This window comes from Stomoxys calcitrans, chromosome 5, assembly GCF_963082655.1.
Source record: "Stomoxys calcitrans chromosome 5, idStoCalc2.1, whole genome shotgun sequence".
Lineage (NCBI taxonomy): Eukaryota > Metazoa > Arthropoda > Insecta > Diptera > Muscidae > Stomoxys > Stomoxys calcitrans.
In genome coordinates this window covers 17538615-17561734 of record NC_081556.1, presented here as the reverse complement: position 1 = coordinate 17561734, position 23120 = coordinate 17538615, and the positions used below count along the sequence as shown (strand labels likewise).

The window sequence follows — 23120 nt, the reverse complement described above, 5'->3', positions numbered from 1 at the left end:
TTTCGCCATGGTCGGCTGATCGGCTTGACCTAAGTTTTCCTAAATTATTATCCTGTGTTATTATTATTATAAAATGTTTTCTTAGGATTTTGTCAGCAACTAGCAAAACTGCAAATCACTTAATGGCAAACACCCATTCAATGGTAAAGTTTCAAATAAAACTGTTAACATCTGGCATAACGCATGTATTTAGTTGATTCTAGGCGTGTATTTTGCAAAAATATGGCAATAGAGGCAAAGTAAAAATCATCACTGTATGTCAAACGGAGCAATGAAAGAAAATAAAAAATAAACAATGTTGAATTGTAGCGGGTTTGCAAGGAACATATTTTGTGTTAATTTTGTTTCCCAATTTAGGGCTAAATATGGATAAAAGCATTAAAAATAAAAATGGAAGTGATATACATGTGCCTCTCAATAGGCTGAGCTTTTCTTATGAAAATATTATTGAGTATATTTAATTGTTAATGGGCTCCTGTCGCCTAACAGTAGCTTTTTCTCCAAGTATTGACAACACCAACGATGCCTGTTTGGCGCGCGTAAATCAGCTGAGACCATCGGGTCATTTGCTCGCTCATTGTCCAACACGACGTTTGGTAAATTCTAGGAAAATTTTGATACCCCTTTTCATGGTCTCAAACCCAACCGATTTTCATAAAATTTTCACCATTGGAAAATTTCGATTTTTATCAATTTTTTGATATACAAATGTCAAAAATCGGTGAAGGCTAAGTGGTCGAAAAGCCTTTCGCAAAATTCGTATATTTTCGGTGTGTGTGGTGTAGAAAAGAAAAAACTTGCCATAAACGCTGGAATTGAAAATTCCTTCCCTCGCCATTTTGACTTGTTAAAGTGAATATTTCCTCTTAAATAATTTGCCCAAAAAAGCAAGTTATTTTGTGAAAAACGTATTTTTGTGCAAAAATGTGTGTGGGGGAGAAACGAGAGCAGTGAATATTAAAAGAAATTCATAAAAGTTTCATTAAAAAACTACCTCAATGAGGAGGCAAATAGCGAAATAAAAAAAGACAATTTTCAACTGCTCGGTCTCGACGTCGGTCGAAAAGGAAAAAGAAGTGCATGTACTAAAGAAGAAATGATAAGAAATGTTTGCGGTTTCACTTGAAAATAGATAAAACGGGCGTATAGTTTTAAAGGAAAGAAATTTACACAAACTTGGCACCCGGGAACCAGTCCATAGGGCCGTAGTTCAATTCTATATTCAGAGAGCCGTGAAAGAATATGAAATAAAATCGAAAACGTCATCATCGCGTTAATGGCTTACAAATGCTAGTCGAAAAAGGTTTCTTAAGCGCTTTTTCTTTTAATTGTTATTTGTTATCCATTCATCCATTCACGTTTGGGAAAAACTCTTGTTGTGTGTGATAAGTTCCTTCTTCATTATATACTTTAATTTGTTGTTGTTTGTTGTAGCGAAACGACGAAAATAGAAATAACCAACTTCAGCCAAAGCCGCCACACAGTTTAACTTTTCGAAGCTGCTGCTGCCTGTATCTCCATAAATATTCTAAATTGTTGTATTATTGTATAGTAATAAAAAAAAACAGCCAGCCACCATCAGCACAAACTACGAAACGAAAAGCTGGGCGCTGGGAAAAGAAACACACACAAAAATGGCGCACTCATCTACAGCAGCAACGACGACAGGTGATATAATTAACTATTTCTTTCAGGATGAGAATGGTGAGTACTAGCAGATAATTATTACGTGCACAGAATTGCCATTAACTACCTAGCACTACTAGGAAACTACCTTCCTTTCCCAATCCCAATAAGACAATTTATATACAAAGTCCTAAGCCGCCAAAACAAAAGATCGTTCGACCATATCTAGCGATTCCAAGAGCTCGATCGATCCATGTATGTGGTCTATATTTTTCTTTTGCTCGGATTCATATAAGATTGTCTTGCAATAGAATAGTAGCTGCTTGTCGAGCGAGGTACTCTATATAGCTGTTGTCCTCGTATGCATCGTCATCATCGCCATTTGCTCTTGCTGTTCATTTTATTTTTATTGTAATAAAATAAATCGGTAAATCGCGTACGCCGCTGTTCTGTTATATTGAACATGGGCAGTATAGTGGATGAGTAGATGTTTTTAACCATCCATTCAATCCAACCAACAACATGCCTCAGCCATTACACACATCCCCTTTCATTCTCTGTTGTGTGTTTGGTTGCGTTTTTCTTTTGCCTCCTTTTTTTCTCCATGAAACAACACACACATTTGTCACTCACTTCTCTTGTTGTTTAGAGCAGCCCACTGCGACCGACAACTCTCCGGGAATTTGTTGTTGGGGTTTTTGCCTATGTCTTTCTTTAAGCCGCCATATTTTTACAGCAACAATAAGCCGCCGCCGCCGCAATAACTACGATGATGTTTTTATTTTCTTTTCGTCGTAAGTCTTGGTCTCTAAAATAGTGTGTCAGAGTAGTATTTTGCTGTTGCTTCGTACGTTTCGTGCGCATTTGTTGTTATTTTCTGAGCGGGTTTGGTATTCAACTTAACTAGTACTACAGACGATGCGTTATTTGTATTTGACTTATTTATTTATTTTTGGGTATAGTCGATAAATTTTGTCATTTAACAATAGACCCTTACTGACATTGCCTAAAGGGTTGAAGCTCATAATCTAATCAGAAACTTTATGCAATGGGAATTTGTTATGAAAGTGGTATAATCTGAACATGATTCTCATGAGAGACCTTTAGTGGGTATGACATTGACTCCCATACTCGATCCGAGGTTTTGTCCGATTGTCAAAAATATAATAGTGATCGAAGGAATATAGCCGTAAAGAGAGTTTGGAAATGGGATACCTTGCGTGAAATTTTATATACAAATCTATGGCTTCTTTTAATTTAAATAAGCTTGATATATAGGTTGCTCTGTTAGTGAGCTCGGACCAACATTTCGTGGGATCGATTCCCGCCAGAGGTTTTGGTTTGTCTGTAGTCCCTATATAAACCGATTCCTTAATTTTATCCGTGTCTCGTTACCATCTGCGAGGCTATGGAAATGTTGCAGGGAAGACTTTCCAGTTTTGCAATGACAAATGGGTTGGTGAGGAACCCCAAGAAAATCAGAACTTATGATTTTCACTCGTATATATAACGTTTGGGAATTAGAATCCCATTTCTAAATGGATCATACTGCAAGGAAGGACGCATAATACTTGGCATTATTCCTCTGTTTGAAGGTGTCCAGGGAAAATAATGCAGAGCAAAGAAGCCGTTAGGAGTATGCGCCTTCTGCTCCTGTAGAAGAATGTGGCTGCAAAGTGGGGATTAGTCCATGGACGATCTATTGAATGACGCAGCCATCATAAGAACAGTGCTGACATAGGGTGCAATGCGTATGGAGCAGGAATATGGATAAAAAGTGTTGTCAAAAGTTCGAAAAGGTCAAAAGGCTGACCTGCGTCGGGATTGCGTTGATGACTACATCATAGACTGGGTTGGAAGAGTTGGTGAATACACAGATAAAGAGGGCTATATACGTAAATGTCCCGTCAAAGCAGAGCTTCGGCTGTGAAAACCAGACATGCTAATCCTGAGTTGGTATCTTTCACCCTCTAAGCCGAGGATTAATATGAACAGTAATGCTGGCGCATTGTATGAATTTCTATGGGGTTGAACGCCTAGGTTCAAATCCTGGTGATAATAAAAAAAATACATTAATTCTGGTGAGATTTTTAGGGACCTTCAGTTGTGTAAATCTTCGCTATTTAAAGGTGTCAAAATATGAAAATAAATTACTCCTTGGTGGACATGAGGATTGCCCAATCCTAATATGATGTTAAAGGCTAAGATTATCAGCCCACCATCAGAGTAGGGCTCGATTAGGAAAAAGTGACTAGAGCAATACCACAAGGTAGAGAGAGGAAGATCAAATAGACTCTTTTGTAGATCTTGTTTATAAATGTGTTTCTCAGACCTTTTTGAGGCGAGAAAGGGTGAAGGTTTTTCCCATTGCAGACAAATTTTCAGAGGGCATTAAGGAAGCTGTCTGGATGAACGGAGACCAATGGGCTTGCATAAAGCCCAGACAGAGTGAGCTGTATACGCCAGAAGCAGAAGCGTGGTACTTTAAAAGAAACTGTGATTGAGCTTGTCACTCGATTTTCGATGTTGTAACCGCATCAACTTTAACTCGTTTGCTGGGCTTTCCAATCGTTGCAGGTTCTTTGTACCGGATGCACACGGTGGACATTTCCTCGAACAGGAGCTGCGGCCTCAGAGTACGTATGTTTTGGGAGCTGTTTGTTGTTGCCACATTTTTATGCGGAGGCGGTGATTCTCGTCCAGCTGCTGTAGGTGAGCAAGCTCGTTCCGGTCCAAAGGACCGATCGCCGCGGGAATAGCGTGGCCATTGGTTTTTTAAAGGCCGAAATAACTCGATTTGTCATATCGAGCATCATAAGCACTCAGTAATAGTGCAAGAACCGGTGCCGAACGGCCTCTCACTGAGACTCTACGCTCGATACCGCTGATTGTCCGCGATTGCCGTTGCAGCTACTCCGGATGCTCGCAGCTAAGCTTATCTTGACATCAACGAACACCTCACAGATTGGACCTCAATGTTCCAGCCTGCGTGGTGCATACAGCTATCTCGTGTCGGGGTTGGTAATGCGGCTTGGCAATAGATTATTTGCGTACCGATGGACTATTAACTGGGAGACCCTTGCTTGTTAAAGCATTGGACATCGCATTCCTGAAGAGGAAGCTCACGGATGGGAGTGACTCGCTATTCCCTGGGGCTATATATATGCACTAATGGGTCCAGATTGAAAGGTGCGCCGGGGAAGGACTCTTTATTGCATTTCTAGGACCTGAATGAGTGAAGTATATGGCGGAGGTCTTCGTGTAGTTGAAGACTCTGGAGATGATTTCGATGCAGTAGAGTCTGTCATATCGGACTATCATGGACTACCGGATTGGTGAGGAGATGTGAAGTTCAACTTCGAACCAAGGGCAGACTATTACGCTTTTTTCGTTTCCGGACCATATAGCGGTGGCGGAGAACGAGGTGAGTGCACCATTTCTGTAGAAGCTCCTTGGTAAGCTAGAGGCTTTTAAGATGACCGTGGAAAAGGGTGGGGCTGATGCCGTGGTTATCTTGTGGCCGAGTACTTCCCAGAATAGAACGCCAATAATCTTGGAATTGAGAAAGCTTGATTTAGGTCTTTGACCTGGCGCGGAACAAGTAAGGCAGCACGGGATGAGCACCACAGGGGTTGGAGCTATGAACTCCGATTTTGTAATGTTCATTGTATCACGAAAGGCTGAAAGAAAGAAAATTGCGGATAGTGGAATGCTTCTTATATAAAGCAGCTGCACTTGTAGACGCGAACAATCAGCGTTATCGAGTGAAGACTCTCAGTGTGTGGCCGACCGGCGTCGGCTCTTGGTTAAATACTGAGTGCCTTTGATACGCGATATGGCGAGTTATTGGCATCTTTAAATAGCCAATGGCCATAACGTTCCTGCGGTGATAGGTGCTTTGGAACGGAACAAGCTTGCTCAACTATGGAGCTTAACAAAGGCCGCTGACTCCACATATACATATATGGGGCTACAACAGGTGAGGCAACGTCTGCAGGGTTTGTGGGAATGAGAAGCATTTGGGGATGATCAAGTGCCCTTTTTTGTTGTTTTTGTAGCAGTTTGTTGCACACTGAGGCGGCTCCCTTGACGATGAAGGTCACCATCCGGTCAATGCGGTATGTTTGCGTCACTACCCTGAAATTGTGGGAAAGTGGCACAGGATTGTATGTGAAAATCTCTTTCCATGTCGGGATATCCTTCACACACACGGTTCCCTTGTCAGTCTGGACTGGGGTGGAGACCTGAATTGGCTGACGTAAGAAAGCTCTTAACGACGCGATTCTTCTCCAATCCGCCAGCTCCCTTTGTTTTGTGGGTTGGTTTTCCCATCTCTTCTACTTGTCTTTTTATAGTGTTGGAATTTATATTATTCTTCTCCTTCGTGGCATTTTCGGCCGATTACCTTTTTAAATAAGGGTTTTTATATAAAAAACATAAAAGTCGCTTATATCATTCAGTAGCGCATTATTTCATTACTTATGGTAAAATTTTAATAAAAATAATTGATATTTGTGTAGTGTTCCCGAAAAGTAATCCCAAAAAAACATGGGTTTTCAGCGGTGAAAACGAACATAGTACCAGTCATAAGGCAAAAAGCCATAAATTAAGCAATATTGGTAGAAAACAAAGTAATTTTTTAAAATTTTGGCAGGGAGTGGGGTTAACACGTTCTGAGGCGTGCTAAACTCACCCTCCAGAGACCTTCCTACGGTTATGTACTGGATTGAAATCTCCACGAAATTGAATGGGGGTTCCGTGTAACTTTCTCAATACATACCAGCCCGGAAAAAGTTTTGGGTTGCTCTTTGCCCAAAAGCCTTTTGGAAATTCAAGTAAAACATCAACTGCATACATGTATGTATATGTTTACGATTATATCCTTCTTTTTTTGATCACTTTTACCCCCTTTTTTGTAGTTCCCTTCATTTGTGCCTCTCTTTTGCGGAACTAATAAGAAATCGAAATATGTGGAATAAATAAACAGTATCAGCTTGCTTCATTCTCTTTTCTAAAAATATTTTGGCTTTTGTGTTTCTTTCACTTCTTTCGCATGAGAATATTTTGCGAGGAGGACCATTTATTGGTTGGCAGTGTGCATAAAAATGGCCAAGGTAGAAATACGACTTTTATTTTGTCATATTTGTTGTTCGTTTTGATAGATGTCGGTGGAAGAGTGGTGTAATACAAGAGCTAAATATAAGAGATGCTGAGAATATAAGGAAGGAAAAACATCTACATGATAAGACCATTTGTTTGCATAGACTTCGACTTCTTCTGTTTTGTTGTTGTTTTTTGGTTGTAGTAATGATGCTGCTGCTGCTATTGGTATTACTTGTTTATAAAATGGTCTTGCCCATTTTACCATAAGCATAAAAGCAACAAAAAGAAACGACTTGTTGTTGCAGAAGGTTAAACTAAAACAACAACAGGCCTTTGTTTTTGGTAATTTGGTAAGAAGATTAAAAGAAAAGAAAAAATTATATGGCTTAAGCTAAACAAGAGCGAAAGAGAGAGAGTGCGTGTGAGAGAAGAGAAAACACTTATGATTGACAATCATAAACAGAAAACGTGCGGTTCGTGCGACCACAGATAGATTTAGGAAATAATAGATAAATAATTAAAAATAGGAAGAGACTGCCTGAGATATCAATTACCCACTACTGCCTTCTATGTTGAAGAGGGATCTGCCAAACAAAATAATGCAAATTAAGGGCAAGAAATCTAATTTAATACAATTTAACTTTCGAACAGTACCTAGAAGTTTTTTAAAACAGCCCCATTGTATTGGGTTGCCCAAAAAGTAATTGCGGATTTTTCATATAGTCGGCGTTGACAAATTTTTTCACAGCTTGTGACTCTGTAAAAAAAGTATATTTGATTAAAGTTCATTCTAAGTTTTATTAAAAATGCATTTACTTTCTTTTAAATAATCCGCAATTACTTTTTGAGCAACCCAATAATATAACATTGTGCTACAAATTTTACACAAATACGTACAGGCCAGTATTCACTGAATAATGTTAAGCTACGCGGTCAGCCGATGTATTTTTTTTAATTTTTGGCAGTACTTGTCATTGAGGATATCAACTTGTTCTCCTTTTACATTCATTCTTTGTTTAAGTTTTCTCCTATTTGATGACGTTTTTAATCGGCATGTTTGACATCCTTGTTTATGTTCATGGGGCCTATCCACTTTATGTTTTCGCAAGTGACTTAACCTTCTATTAGTGAATCCTGCGTACAAGCTAAGTGTGGGGTCCGTATAGGCCTTTCTTGAGCACTCGAAAGGAGTATCTTCGAGAGGTATCTTCGAGATTTTTGTGTTGCACTTTGAGTCTTCATTGTCCAAAATAGGAAGAACGTTAGGATTCTGTTTTTTTTTTCAGTCGAAGGGCAATTTTAGTCGCCTCAGAACCACCACCTTCTCGATCATCATGCGGTAATATTTCTCTCCATAGACCATACCATGCCAGACACCGATAAGTCAGAATAGGTCGTACTAGTAAAACGGCGTTCCGTAGCCAAATAAGAACGATCTCGCACTACTCCGCAGTCGTATTAAACTTCCAGTCTTGAGGACAATTAATGAGAACAAACGCAAGAGACGGTCGCTACAGACTTAACGTATGGAAAAAAAGACCTCGTAGTTATGACGGTGGACCCCAAACAAATACATCCCATATCTTTAAAATGAAGAAACGAAATTGTTGAGTTTTTTTTGATTTCTTGTTCCTAATAGACACAAAAACGGCGGAAACGATTTTCATGAAATATTCACAAGGGGTACAGTTCGAACTTAATCAATCCCATGGCAGCCGGTTGTACGTACCGGATTGACCCAATGAAGTCCTTCATTGGCAAAGGGTGCCGCCTCAGTGTGCAACACACCGCTGCAACAACAACAACAATGAACTTGATATAACAATTCGAACTCACGTGTCGGGGGCCCCTCCTGCCGACAAAAACCGCGCAAAGATTACATGTTTACCGATTGGGTCAATATGGGTATCAAATGAAAGGTTGTTGTTGTAGCCACATTCTCCTGTGGGGGTGGTGATCCTCGTCAAGCTCATGTACATGAACAGGCTCGTTCTAGTCCAAAGGACCGAACGCCGCGGGAACAGGGTGACCATTGGTTATTTAAACGCACCAATAACTCGCCTTGTCATATCGAGCATTACAGGCACACAGTATTTGCACAAGAGCCGGTGTCGCCCGACCTCTCACTGAGACTCTCCGCTCGATACAGCTGATTGTCTGCGACTGCAGTTACAGCTACTCCGGATGGAGCATTCCACCACCCGCAACCTGTGAAAACGCCCGGTAGCTCGCAGTTAAGCTTCTCGTTACAGCATAACATAAAAACCACACAGATCGGACCCCACTATTCCAGCCTGTGTGGTTCTCACAGCCGGGACAAATAAATGGTAATTGGAAATAGTATATGAAACTTTGGGCTAAAGTCCCAGGTGGCCGCCCCACCTCAAGAAGCACCCCCAAACGTATGTGTAGGCCGATTGGCACGATATGTGTTTCAAACGAAAGCTATTAGAGGATAGAATACAAAACGTATATAAAACTTCTGGATCTATTCCCTGGCGGGTTGCCTCAACCCAAAATTATGCACCAAATGAGCAGGTACAACGAACGGTATAAATGGAACTCAAACGAAAGTTATTTGAGAGGAGAATACGAAAATATATAAAATTTTAGGTCTATTCCTGGCGAGTCCCTCACCTCAAAATTATGCCCCAAATGGACATGTATACCAAACGGGACTATATGAGGTTATAAAGTGATGTGGGAATTAAATACAAATATAAATTATTTTCAAATTTAGACCATTAGCACACCGGGCCAGCTAGTTGAAAAATAAAATCGACCCCAAATTTGGGGTTGTTTTTGCATATGAAAAATGATTTCTAAACAAATTTCTTCCCAAGTATGCATATACGCCCCAGAAAAGAACAATATGCTGTTTGAGGTGTATTGTCATATTTTCCCAAACATTTACCGGCAAATAGACCCCACATATTTTTTGGACAGGGCGGTAGGAAAATTAAATTGGCCCAAATAGCAACATGAAAAAATGCCCCAACATTTTTGTATACCTATTTGAGGTAAATGGTCAACAATTTGTCAGCAGCATGAAAAAGACCCCATAAGTAGAGATGGGTTCCTACCGGGTAAATACCCAATGCTTGGGTATTTATTTGGGTATTTATAATTTTGCAGATATCTGGGATATAAAAAAATTTTACAAGCAATTTTTGAGGATTTGGTATTCTTTGTATATAATCTGACTTTCTGATCTCATAAAGTCGAATTTCAGTTATATATAGCCGCTATATAAACCGATCTCCAGACTTAAAGTCTTAAGGAAATAAATTGGTATTGGTATAAATTTTTCATCCGATTTCCATGAAATTTAGCACATTGAGTTCTGGTAGACCCCTCTTCATTTCTGTGAAGTGCGGTTCAGATCGGACTATATTTGGATATAGCTGCCCTTAGACCGACCACTCGATTTCCCGATATAGGGTATTGAGGCCATAAAAGATCCATTTATTTCCCGAAGTTGATGAAATTTGGCACAGTGTGTTCTGGTAGACCCCTATCCATTCTTGTCACACGCGGTACAGATCGGAACATATTTGGATATAGCTGCCATATATACCGATCTCCCGATATTGTGTAATAAGCCTATAAAAGGAGCATTTTACATTCTATTTTGATGAAATTTGTCACAGCGAGTTCCGGTACCCCTCTAAATCTTCTTAGTGAATATCGTCCAGATCGGACCATATTTGGATATAGCTGCCATATAGACCAATCTCCCAATATAGAGTATTGAGCCCATAAAACGAGCACATATCCGTTGCCAAATCTATCAATCTTCAATTCCACTTAATTTCCATCGTTCAGCACCCTTTCAGGACCTATGTATTTTATTATGGCAATAGTTAAAATGTGATATTTGTACATAGTTATTTTGATCATTCTATCCTGATTTATTTCCCCCCCCAAAAAAAAACTGTTCTAAGATGTCTGCAAAGTAATGGAGTAATGCCAGTTGCTTATGTTCGTAGTATTGATGCCCAAATCTAAACAGAATAAATTGTTGTTGTACCTGATATAGGCAAGTATCAGAATAATTTGTTTGCTTTGCTGCAACTGGAATGTCAAGAGTGAAGCGGGGAGAAGTTCATACTTTTATTTCCTTTTTGAAAATGTACCTACATTCATATACACTCAATCGCATGTGGGTTTCACGTCATAAGGTAGACGTGTACGGTGGCGGGTAGCTTTGTTGAATGTATGGAGATGGAGTGTATTGTGAGAGTTTATGCAAGTAGAGAGTGGTTCTTTTGATTTGTTGTTGGAAGTACGATGCCGTATTATAAACGAGGGGTAAATGGGAGAAAGAACAGAAAAAAAGCAAACAAGCAACAATGGGAACATTGATATGAGTGTAAGAGTGTTTTGCTTTCGTCGTCACCAAATGTTGCTGTTATATGTCTATCGTTGGTAGGCTGTTGTAAATGTTAGTACAAAACGGCGCTTTCCTCCTGAAGTGTTGCCCATCGTTGTGTGGCAAAGACTACGGACGATGACGTCGGCTGCAGCAGCAACAGCAAAATCAGCTGTGAGAGCACTACAAGTCGTGGAAGAGGTTTTGTTTGTTATTTTGGCTAAGCAGAGGACTTTGTTTCATTCATTTTTAGTTACTCCTTTGTCACTACACCTCCTACTTCTTGATGTTGTTTTTGTGCTATATTTCACTTTACTTTGTTGTATGTTATTTGGTGTTCTTCTTTACCATCTACAAACAGCCAACATTCCATTTTCTATTTGCGCTTTAACTTAAACTTTGCAACAAATTTATGAATATTAATGAAATTTCCTTTTTTAGGTAAAATTCATAAAGTTCTGAAGCAGGTTGAAATTAAACAAGAACCTCATGAAAACTCATCGGCAGCAGGCACAGTTTATGCCACAACCGTAAGCGGTAACCTGGGCACATTTACACAAATGGTGAGTATCTATGTATCTATCGGACGAATGTCAAAAACCAAACATAATAAGATCATTGCTTGAGCCCTTTGATCGATGAACTTGGTGTTAAGTACATAAGAAAAGTTGAGCGGTCGTTCGGGAACGGTCCAGATCACTCTTAAGCTGGCTTAGGTTACTATCACTTCATATAAGCACATGGCTGCAACAGCAACAAAATTTGGATTGGGTCTACAATATGAAAAAATAATAGGCTATACAATTTGCCAATATCTGAGGGGGTAGGGAGAGTGCGCAGACCCTCCCCTTTACCCCAAAAAACTGACTACATGGAACTAGGAAGGAATTCAACTTGAAGGTATTTGAGAGTAAAAAACGAATCTTATAATAAAATATGGGGCCAAGTTTAGGAGTCAGCATGACTCAAAAAAAAGCACCAAAGAGACAAAAGGTATTCGGATATCCAACATTGACTTACTTTTACTGGCTATGACAGAACATTTGTCCCCCGCCACGAGATGGCTGTGAGTACCACACAGGCTGGAACAATGAATTTCGATCTGTGTGGAGTTCATTCCTGTCACGTGAAGCTTAGCTGCGAGGTACAGGACGCATCCACATGTTGCAGATAGTTAAATGCTCCATACGGAGCGGTATCGAGCGGAAAGTCTCAGTGAGAGGCCGAGCGCCACCGGCTCTTACACAAATACTGACTGCCTACGATACTGACAAGGCGAGTTATTGGCGCTTTTAAATAACCAATCGCCAACCTATTCCCGTGGCGATCGGTCCTTTGGACCGGAACGAGCTTGACGAGGATCTCCATCTCCACATGAAAATGTGGCTATAACGACAACAACATTTGTTCCATTAGCCGAATTTAGAATAGCTATGCAAACGCTTCGATTTTCTGCGCTTCACCTAAAATCTCTGACACCAAGTTTCCAGATGTCGTTCACCACTTGATTTTCCATCGGTAGTATATGGGTGCAACAATAAAAAGATCACAGCGACCCGGAGATGTATTCGATTGGCGAGAGCTTCTCTAGGCATTCACTTCAGGTCTCTGCAATAGGCCACAATAACGAACGGTCTGTGCGTCTGTAGTGTACGTTAGTCCAGAATGAGAGGTCTGTGTGCCAGTGGTGTGACCATGCTTAGAAAGATATTTTCACCAGTAATCTTTAGCCTTCGCTCTGGATTTCAAAGCGTATTTAACTCATCGACATCCACACAAACCATCCAGGCACGGGATATCTATGAGCATCACACAGGATGGAACATGCTGAGCTCCAATGTGGAACTCTTCGTTATCACTAGAAGCTTAGCTGGAAGCTCACGGGTGTGTCCACAGAGCCGGATAGTGGAATGCTCCCTACGGAGTAGCTGCAACTGCAGTCGCACAATCAGTGGTATCGAGTGGAGACTCTTAAATATTGAATGCCTATGATGCTCGATACGACAAGGCCACATTTTGGCGCCTTTAAATAACCAATAGCTATCATGTTTCCGCGGCGATCAGTCGTATAGACCGGAACGGGCTGGCTCACCTATAAGAGCTTGACGAGGATCGCCACATGCAAATTTAGCTATAAAAACAACCACAAAGCTTCCCGTGTGTCGAGCGCAACTCCAAAGATCTTATATTACAATGTTATAGCAGTATGTTATAAACTGAGATGGCAGCCCTTGCCGATGAAGGAATTCATCGGCTCAATACGGTACGTACAACCGGCTGCTATGGGATTGTGATATTACAATGACCAGTCAGGATAAGCCCCAGGCCCTGTTCTGTTAAATACTTGGCTTTGGTCACTTACAGCATTAGCCCACGTATATCCTACCAATGAGGGTTCAACGGTGCAGTAACATAAGATTCATTAACGATTCAGTCCTGGCCATTTCTTTAGCCACCTCATTGATGATCTGCGACTATAGAAATCCCGATAGGCTTTCCTATGGTTTGAAAAAAATGCTCTTCACATATCATTATCAATCTTCTCCGCACTTCCTAATCAGACCTCAAATGGCCAATCCCATGGCAGCCGGTTGTACGCACCGGATTGACCCGATGGAATCCCCATCGGCAAGGGCTGCCGCCTCAGTGTACGTGTTCGTCTTTTTTCGTCATGGGAGAGGCACATCCCGGAGTGCCTTATTGAAAAGAATCCCGGACCCTGGTTCTGTTCAGTTTGCCAGAACCGCCTTCATCATCGGTCGGTGTCGGTGAGGTATAACCGGTGCATGGAGTGGGTACATTTCCGTTCTTGCTCTGGCCTAACTTCACTACGGGAGTATAGTCATACTGGCTATGTCGCAAGGTGCTGTGCGAACATAGCCAGCAGTGGGTCACAAGCGTCGCCTTCGGCGTTCTCGTCGTCGGACCATGTGACCCCCCCGACCTCTCCCGTACAGCAATTTATGCAAGGACAGCACCCTAGCCCTACTATTGCCAGGCCAGTGCCGGGAAGTGTATCGTTCTTGCAGTTAAACTGCAACGGACTGCGTGGCAAGATCGATGAGATCGTAGACTTTATGAGTCGCAGCGATCCAGGAGACAAAGCTGACCAACACCTGCAGCTTGCACAGTTGTCACGGTTACAATGTGCTACGTAAGGATCGCTCAAAGAATGAAGGTGGGGTATTGGCCTTCGTTATACACCATTCCGTGCAGTATAGACCTATCTCGCCTGCGCTTGACGCTAGTGACCCATACATGGAATGTATGGGGGTAGCAGCCAGGTCTGGTACTGCCGAGATAGAGATATACAATGTGTATATGCCACCGGTTGGAAGCTGTGTCCCGATTAATGGCCAGGCTTACAACCCCGGCATAAGAGGGTTGCTATCTGGCCATAATCGTCTGGTTCTTTGGGATTTTAATGCGCATCACACGTCATGGCATTCTCCCCTAGGTAACGACAGGCGTGGCATAGCTTTGGCAGAGCTGATAGATAGCTCCACGTTTTGCACGGTGAATGAGGATGCCCCCACTAGGATTACGAGGAGGTGCGGCAGCTCGCCAGACATCTCAATTGCATCCCCTGATCTCCTGAGTGACGTCGAATACCCCAAGTGCGACCCAATGCATGGGAAAGCACCTCACAAATGTCGCCAACATTAGGAGGGTATAACGACCACGTAACATTTCTCCAATGTGCTCGCCAGTATTTGAACCCAAGCGTTTAGCATCATGAATGGACTTGCTTGCTCAATGACACGAATTCGATATCCACATTCGGGGCGAAATGTCCCCATCTTAAAACTCTACCAAAACAGGACTTATAGGGCTCAAATGAAATGTATAAGAGCATCAAATAAGACGCTGCGGAGCGGGACCGATTCGGCTAGTGTAGTATAAAATAATAAGCACTAATAAAATAATTTTGTTTATACCTTATTTTCAGAACACAAGTCAACCTCAGTTTGTTAGAATACAAAATAGTTACAATATCCAACCAACAGAAAGTGAGTTTGATCTCTTCTTTTGCATAATCTTGCAGTGTTTTAAAACGAAATTTCCCTTTGCAATTTTTTAGATACCACATATACAGTTGTAGCACCACAAAGTAGTAGTGGCAGTAACTCCACCACCGCCACTACTGGAACAAATCCCAACAATATGCAAAGGCAACAACAGCAACAACATAATAACAACAACACAAATATCACAGCACTAAAATATGAATCTTTGGATGACTATACGACACATACGGTGAGTGAAAGGGCGTTAAGGGAAAATTGTGGTGTGTAATGACAAATATGATTTGATTTTTACTTACATTCATCAGACGGTGGTCAAGGAAGAGGAGCGCTACAAATATAAACCACAAATACTAGCAAATAATGCAAAAGCTGTAAACAAATCAAAAATGTATGTTACAACTAACACTAAGACAATGAATTGTTGGCTTCCAAGGACGATATGTTATTTTTTTTATTTTCTCATCCCCTTTTTTTAGCAACACAACCAGCCATCAAAATGCATCCGTAGTACAAAGAAAACGCAAACCCGAAAAGGCCGGCAAAGGTTTGCGACATTTTTCGCTAAAAGTTTGCGAAAAAGTTAAGGTGAAGGGTACCACAACCTACAATGAGGTGGCCGATGAATTGGTGGCCGAAGAAATACAAAATAATTCCTTCGACAAGAACTGTGATCAAAAGAATATACGTAGACGTGTCTATGATGCTTTGAATGTGTTAATGGCCTTGCAAATAATATCCAAAGACAAAAAGGAAATTCGTTGGATTGGATTACCATCCAGCGCTGTTGAGGTAAATATTTGCTGCCTTTATACACTCCACAATTTGTGATTTTAATTTCTTGTTTCGACTATTTGCAAAAGGAATGCTCTCAACTGGAAAAGGAGAATGAAGAGCGCCGAGAACGTATCAGACAAAAACATCAGCAATTGAGGGAACTGCTGCTGCAACAAGTCTCGTTTAAGAGTCTCATTGAACGCAACAAAGAAGCCGAAAGACAGGGTATAATACCCACAGCAAACTCATCCATACAATTACCATTTATTATTGTAAATACGCATAAATCAACCAAAATTAATTGTAGTGTAACCAATGATAAGTAAGTTTTAATGCAATTTCTCCAACAGCACGAGATGCGCTTTATTATAGTCGTTTGTGTGTTCTAGGTCGGAGTATATTTTTAAATTTGATGATAAATTCGAAATGCATGATGATGCCGAGGTTTTAAAACGCATGGGCCTATTGTTTGGTAAGATCCTTGTTTGTTTTTTTTTATTCCCCTACTTTTATAACAATGTGTTTTATATATTTCAATAGGTTTGGATAAGGGCCATTGTTCGTATGATGACATTGAACGTGCCAAATCCTTGGTGCCACCCAATTTTGAAAAATATATTGAAGGTGTGTATTAGAATATAGCATTTTACTCATAAACACCTTGTTTGTATCTCATACATAAAAAGTGGAAGGAAATGGAGATACGATCACAACTCTAGCGAAATTCTCAACAAGGGGTGTATGCAACTTACGGTAGCGGCGAAAATGGCTAGTAAAAACGTATTTCTGTGAACAAACCCCCAAATAGGGAGATCGGTTTATCCAAACTCAGCACAATTGTTCATTGAAATCGTGACAAAAGTATATACGACTCTCCTGAACTCAAGATTTCTTATTTGAATTTTCATTTTATCAAACGACGATCTAGTATTTATACTTTGTATGTTTGAAAATGTATAATTTTATGTGTTGCAATGAAATAGAAAAATAGCCAACTCTTCGGTGGTGTGCATAGAAACATATGCCGCATTTTTGGCTTGCAGAACATTTCGTAGGTTTTGGTCGATAATGCACAGTCATTATTTTTTCCAACTTAAATGATATCGGCTAAAAGAAGCGAACAAGTTGGTTTAGCAAGGCACGCAAAAAGTGTGGCTTAAGTGTATGTCCCTAGTTGCATGGAGCGGATTAATATACTCACGCTCTTTTCAAACTTACCTAAGCTAATGTACTGGCTGCAATATCTGCGAGGAATTCTTCCTTGCCGGAAAACGTATCAAGTTCGTTCACTCAGATTTTTTTGGGACACGAGGAATTATAAGACTGTGTAGAAGGGTGCACGTGAGTCATGTGCAGTCGTGCCACGCGTGAGTGACGCTATTCAGATCCAAATCTAATCACGTGATCGTGCGTGATTGAATTCAAATTCTTCGTGCATGAGTCACGACTCACAACGCTAATCACGATTCACGAGAAAATCACGAACCACGAGATATCACGACCAGTGTTGACGTTTTTGGTAAGTTCCTACTAAAATTGGTAGGTTTTTATTCTCTTCATAGCTTGGTAGGCTGGGTTCAATTTTTGGTAGGTTTTTCTAACATGTAAATACCGAGTTGATTACTGAAAAAATTGCCGCGCATAACTCAAAATTATTTAATTTTTTGTCGATTGTTTGGTTTGGTTTGATTATTGGCGTCTCACAGCTTGAAATTTTGAAAAAAAGGATTTTTGAAATTTTGCAAATGGAATAGAAAAACCGCTAAAATTTTTAATTATTTCGCGAGCGAAATTTGCCAACAGTCAAATGTTTTTGTTTCCATACCACGTTTTTTTATCTGCACTTATTGTTTTCTAATTTATTTTTTCGGAAATAAATCAAAAAAAAAATTTATTTGCCCATGAATATTTTATTAAGGCACAGCGGCGTTGATAAGGACTTATTATTAATGGTCAACTACTTACATAGGTGGTCATTACAAAACATTTGTTCTCCTAGCCGAACGTAGAATTGATTTCTTTCTACACCCAGTTTCGAGATGTCTTTCCCCACTTGGTATTTCCGTCTTAGTTTTGGAGGTATTTCTTATATACGTCAGAAAAGAAAGGAGCGCGCTCTAATCGACGTGTGGTGTCCTCCAAATTTTATGCTAACAGACCTTTTCTCCTCCATCATCGCTGCCGGTCTATGTATTTTACCAAAGATCTTTCTCTGAAACGCTTCCAAGTGAAAATTGTAGTAACTACGTCCTTATAATGAATTGTGTAATTCATGAGATTAGAGAGCGTTTTTTTGGAATTATAAGTTTAAAATTTCTTGGCAACCAACATCTACACACCCAATTCCAACGAAATCGGAGGTGCGTCCTATAAAGTGCAGTTTTGCCGGGTAAAAAATGCGATTTCCACCTTGATTCCAAAGGATACGCACGAAAGGCATAGAAAGGATATGAGGAAAGGACCTACATGGCAAAGCCCGAATAGGTAGGAATTTTATAACAGCCACAGTAGTGGTGCAGGGTACAGTTTGTTTGTTTTTAGTTTTTATTATAAATTCCATAAACATACTTCCTTCCATACCGATTTCATGCTACGGCCTAAAACAATCAACTGGATTCCTTAAAAAGCACAACATCCTACATGTTGTTGTTGTTGCATATTGAGATGACGATTCTCGTCAAGCTCCTGTGGGTGAGCAAACACTCCGCGACCGGTCCAAAGGACCGTTCAGCGTCATAGACGGATATGCTAACTTCTGTGCTACAGTGGCCTCCTCGAGCATCAAAGGTACTCAGTATTTATCCAAGAGCCGGTGCCACCGGGCCTCTCGCTGAGACTCTCCATTCGATACCACGGATTGTCCGCAGCTAATTTCAATCCTTCGTGTGCTGTTTAGAATTTAGGGCAAAGGAAAATGGATTCAAAACGTTTAAGCAAGCGATTGGGTTTTTGAATCTCAATTGAAAAAAAAATCGATAAATTATTTTAATCAAGCAAAAGCGTTTCTAATGCATGTAGCTAATTTTTGAAACAAATCCTAACGTAAATCGAGCTATTACTGTATTTTGTTGATATTCACAAACTTTTGTTTTCTATACATTTTAGCATATGGTAATGGCAAAGCAAATGATGACATGACCTATGATTCGGAAGATGATGAAATACCCTCTTGTGATTTCATTGAATTAACGCAAGATAGCTCTCAACAAGGCTTTACCACGACAACTGGAACTACGCTTCATCACACTACCATGTCCATAGGTAGTGGAGGGGGTGGTGGTGGCGGCGGTGGTGGTCTTAGAACATCTGATCTCACTGACGATGAAGAATATGTGGAACACAGTGATATCGATTGAGGTGTAAAAGAAGTTACATGCTGTAACCAAATCCCAGAGACATTTACAAAGAAAACACAACAACAACAAAAGAGAGATGTTAACTCTCCCTTTGAGGGGCAGGGAATATTGTGCAAATCTACAGCCTCCAAGTTCAACTCACAAATGTCACTTACATCCAACACAACAGGAAAAAGAGAAAAAACAATATTATCAACTTGTCCTTTGACATCTACATCTTTATCAATATCATCATCAACAATAGCAACTACATCGCCACCAGTTATGTCATCCACAACTTCCTCCTTATCAATGGCATCGTCTTCAGCTATTACTCCAATCCCAGCTAATTATGAAATAAGAATAGAAACTAAAGATTTTAAAGATAACTTTAAGCAGCAACAGCAATATCAGCAGCAGCATCAAATAGTCAATGATGGTTTACCACAACTAGCAACAACAACCCAGGGACGCTGTATAGCTGCTTTGGATAGTAGTAATTTATCAGAAGATTCATTTAGTTTCTGTTTTATTTCGGCCTTATTAGGTTTGCACTAATGTGCAACAACCAAACACATACACAAAAGTAACAAAGTTTTATTGTTTTTCTTTTTTCTTTTTTGTTTTTGTTTTCGTTTTTCAGATTTTTTTTTTTTGAAAAACAAGTTTCAAACTCGTATCTTTATAAAGTAATAGTAAGTTATTTTTTATATATAAAAGTAAGCAGGAAAGTTTTTTATAAAGTGGTCCCGGGTCCATTGAACATTTTTTGTTTCTATTTTTTCAATTGATTCTATTAACAATTCTCTTTTTGCGGAATTTTGACAAGATATATATATGATATGAAGTGATTTGTCTTAAAGCACTTGAAAAGTGTTTTCTCCAATTCATTCATTTACCTTTCTATTAGTCTATAATTCCTTTGCAAGTGTTTTAAATCCATTTGGCTTTTGTGTTTTTTTTCCTTCATCCATTGAACGTTATTATATCTGGCCTCTTTGTTTCTTTTAGATACCTTTTAAAGGTATATAAATACTCAAGTGGCTGCGTAAGCACTTATAAAAATTATTTGTTTAATTTGTCTCTTTAGAATATTTCAGTTCCAATTGCTTGAAGCGGATATGTATAAGTGTTACTCTGCAACATTCAGTGAAGTGGCATGCCTTTCGTTGTGATTTGAATGTTAAATACTTATACTTTTGAATTATAAAAAATCATTTTGTTGTCAATCGCTACGATTTTCAGTTCTACGAAAGCCCCTTTTGCTTTTTCCATTTTTTGTATCCCAAGCGCTTGAAAAAACTACTGCCTTTTTTCAAACTTTTCTCAACAAAAGAAAACTTAGATTTTTTAAAAATTGTTTTTTTATTTTAGCGCATACAATTCTATTATTGAAGATTAGTGTGGTGGTGGTGGCTGTAGTAGCCTACTAGCCTTGGGGTTAGCCCTAGAAGGCAATATTGTGTCAGAAAGCGCAATAGAAGGCAGATAAAGAAATCTGCAAACATAGAAGTCATAAGTAAATGTTCCATCTAATCAGACATTTCATGCCCCTAGAGAAGGTTGGTTCAATTTTTGGGTTTATCAAAATCTCAGTCTACATGAAATACTAACAAGTATTGCCAAAAACGAAAATCGAACCCACAATCTCGAAAAATGGGTTTGTATTGGGCCAAAGATAGACCCAAGGTTTTTTTGGGCAGAATTTTTAGAATTTTCGTAGGTTAAGATTATGACAATCACCTCATCAGAGTTTTTTGGTCCGTACATATTGTTCGTATATAACGTTTTTGACAACCGCCTCCTGACTGTTGTTTGGCCTATAAAAATTGCCCCACCCTACTCTACAGTACTTTAAAATTACCAAGGTTTTTCGGGTAAAATTCTTAGCATTTTGGTAGATTAAGATTATGACCATCACCTCATGAGAGTTTTTTGGTCCGCACAAATTGTTTATATGTAAGGATTTTGACAACCGCCTCCAGACTGTTGATCAGTCTTTACAAATTGCACACCCTACTCTACAGTACTCTAAAATGGCCCAAAGATTTTCATGCAAAATTTTTACAATTTTCGTAGATTACGAACATGACCATTGCCTAATGAGTGTTTTTTTGGTCCTTACAAAATGTTGGTATATAACGATTTCGACAACTGTCTCCAGGCTGTTGTTCAGTCTGTACAAATTGTCCTACCCTACTCTACAGTACTCTAAAATGGCCCAAAGATTTTCATGCAAAATTTTTACAATTTTCGTAGATTACAAATATGATCATTGCCTAATGTGTGTTTTTTTGGTCCGTACAAAATGTTGGTATATAACGATTTCGACAACTGCCTCCAGGCTGTTGTTCAGTCTGTACAAATTGTCCCACACTACTCTACAGAACTCTTGAATGATAAGTAGACAAAGTAGCTGTAAAAAGATTAAGGCTTGGAAAAGGGTTTTAACGCATTTTACCATGTCTTCTCTCTCCTAATGTAGGGCAATAGATGCTTGACATTGACTCCAAATCTTCTTTATCTCGAAAAAATCAGTCAGAAGTCTGCTTTTTCTGTGTCCTGCCAGATGTCAAAGACCAGATATTGCAATGGCCAGTATGGATTATTATTTGTGGCGAGAGGTGTTGATTCCTTAGCCTTAAGAGATAACTGCCGTCCTTTTCCGTGAAAAAATTTGCACAAAAGGATGCAATTACCAAATTTACTTGAAGCCAGCAGTACCGCTCTATTGAATCAACTGATAACTCTGCCAAATAATCGGGCTTTAGCCATCTTCACGGAAAATTTTGAACCTATTACCCAGACTTACATTATATGCCCTCCACATTTTATATCATTTAATTTTGAGACATTCATAATTCAAAGCAGATCTTTGCGAAATTTAAGGTGGATACATAGAAAAAATATCACGAAAATTTAATGATTGAATCAATTATTTTTTTTTAAATAATAATGGCAATAATTTCAATCAAGATTGTAATTGAAAAAAGTTCAGATTCAATTAAAAAAATGATTAAATCAATTATTTTTTTAATTAAAAAAGACAATAATTTCAGTCACGATCGTAATTGGAAAAAGTTCAGTTTCACTTAAAAAAATGATTGAAGCAATTAATTTTTTGAAAACATTTTTATTTTCAATGGAATTTTTAATTTTTTTCTAGTTAATCCAAAATTGATTGGAAATTTCAAAAATTTTCAATAATTTTTTTTTATTTTTTTAATTAAATATTCAATTTTTTCAATCACCTTTTTCAAAAACTTTGTTTCATATTTTCATTTTCGTGACTGAAGTAGTTTCAATTAAAAAATTTATTGGATTAATTAATTTTGTAGTTGAAACCTTATTTTATTTTTTTCTGTGTAGTCAAAAATGTTCAATCATTCTTTTAATTGAATATGAAATTTTTTTAATTGGAAATATTTTTCATCACCTTTTTCAAAAACTGTGATTAATATTATCATTTTGATTTGATTGAAGTAGTTTCAATTAAAAAATTAATTAGACTCATTAATTTCGTGATTGAAACCTTATTGGTACACACCGAGTAGACACTCAGGTGGATGTGGACCACTGTTCCTTCGTGGTATGCACAAATGTGTGCGTGGGTGCCTCGGCCCCCGTTAACATATCGGTCTTAAAATTTAAAAGAGACATAACTCAAAAATGCATAACTTATCGATATGCTGCCTATCATGCTTTTACTTCTGTATTGTTTTCTTCATTTGTTTTTTTTTAATTTTTTTTAAATTATTTGTTTTAGTTTTCTTTTTTTGAACGTAAAGGGCAGAGTTATACCGCTCGTTAATTACTTGAGTGATATACATATGCTGGGGAATTTTAAGTATGCGAAGGCAGTCCTTAAATTCCCATACAAAT

At 39.0% G+C, this 23120-nt stretch overlaps 1 protein-coding gene across 7 annotated transcripts; it reads left to right on the top strand.

The window, feature by feature from the left end:
- The first annotated feature begins 574 nt into the window (after positions 1–574).
- On the top strand, positions 575–22171 carry LOC106090613 (transcription factor Dp). 7 transcript variants are annotated; one of them, XM_013256870.2, is made up of 11 exons: positions 575–596; positions 1435–1704; positions 11543–11664; positions 15051–15111; positions 15183–15358; positions 15435–15517; positions 15606–15918; positions 15990–16225; positions 16293–16375; positions 16444–16527; positions 19009–22171. In XM_013256870.2, exons 2-11 carry the CDS (start codon positions 1635–1637, stop codon positions 19257–19259), a joined length of 1479 nt encoding a protein of 492 aa, XP_013112324.1. In that variant the 5' UTR covers positions 575–596; positions 1435–1634; the 3' UTR covers positions 19260–22171. The 7 variants fall into 7 exon arrangements, with proteins under 7 accessions (XP_013112324.1, XP_013112325.1, XP_013112321.1 ...); XM_013256871.2 differs by lacking the exon at positions 575–596 and adding an exon at positions 623–770; XM_013256867.2 differs by lacking the exon at positions 575–596 and adding an exon at positions 623–1303.
- Positions 22172–23120: the final 949 nt, after the last annotated feature.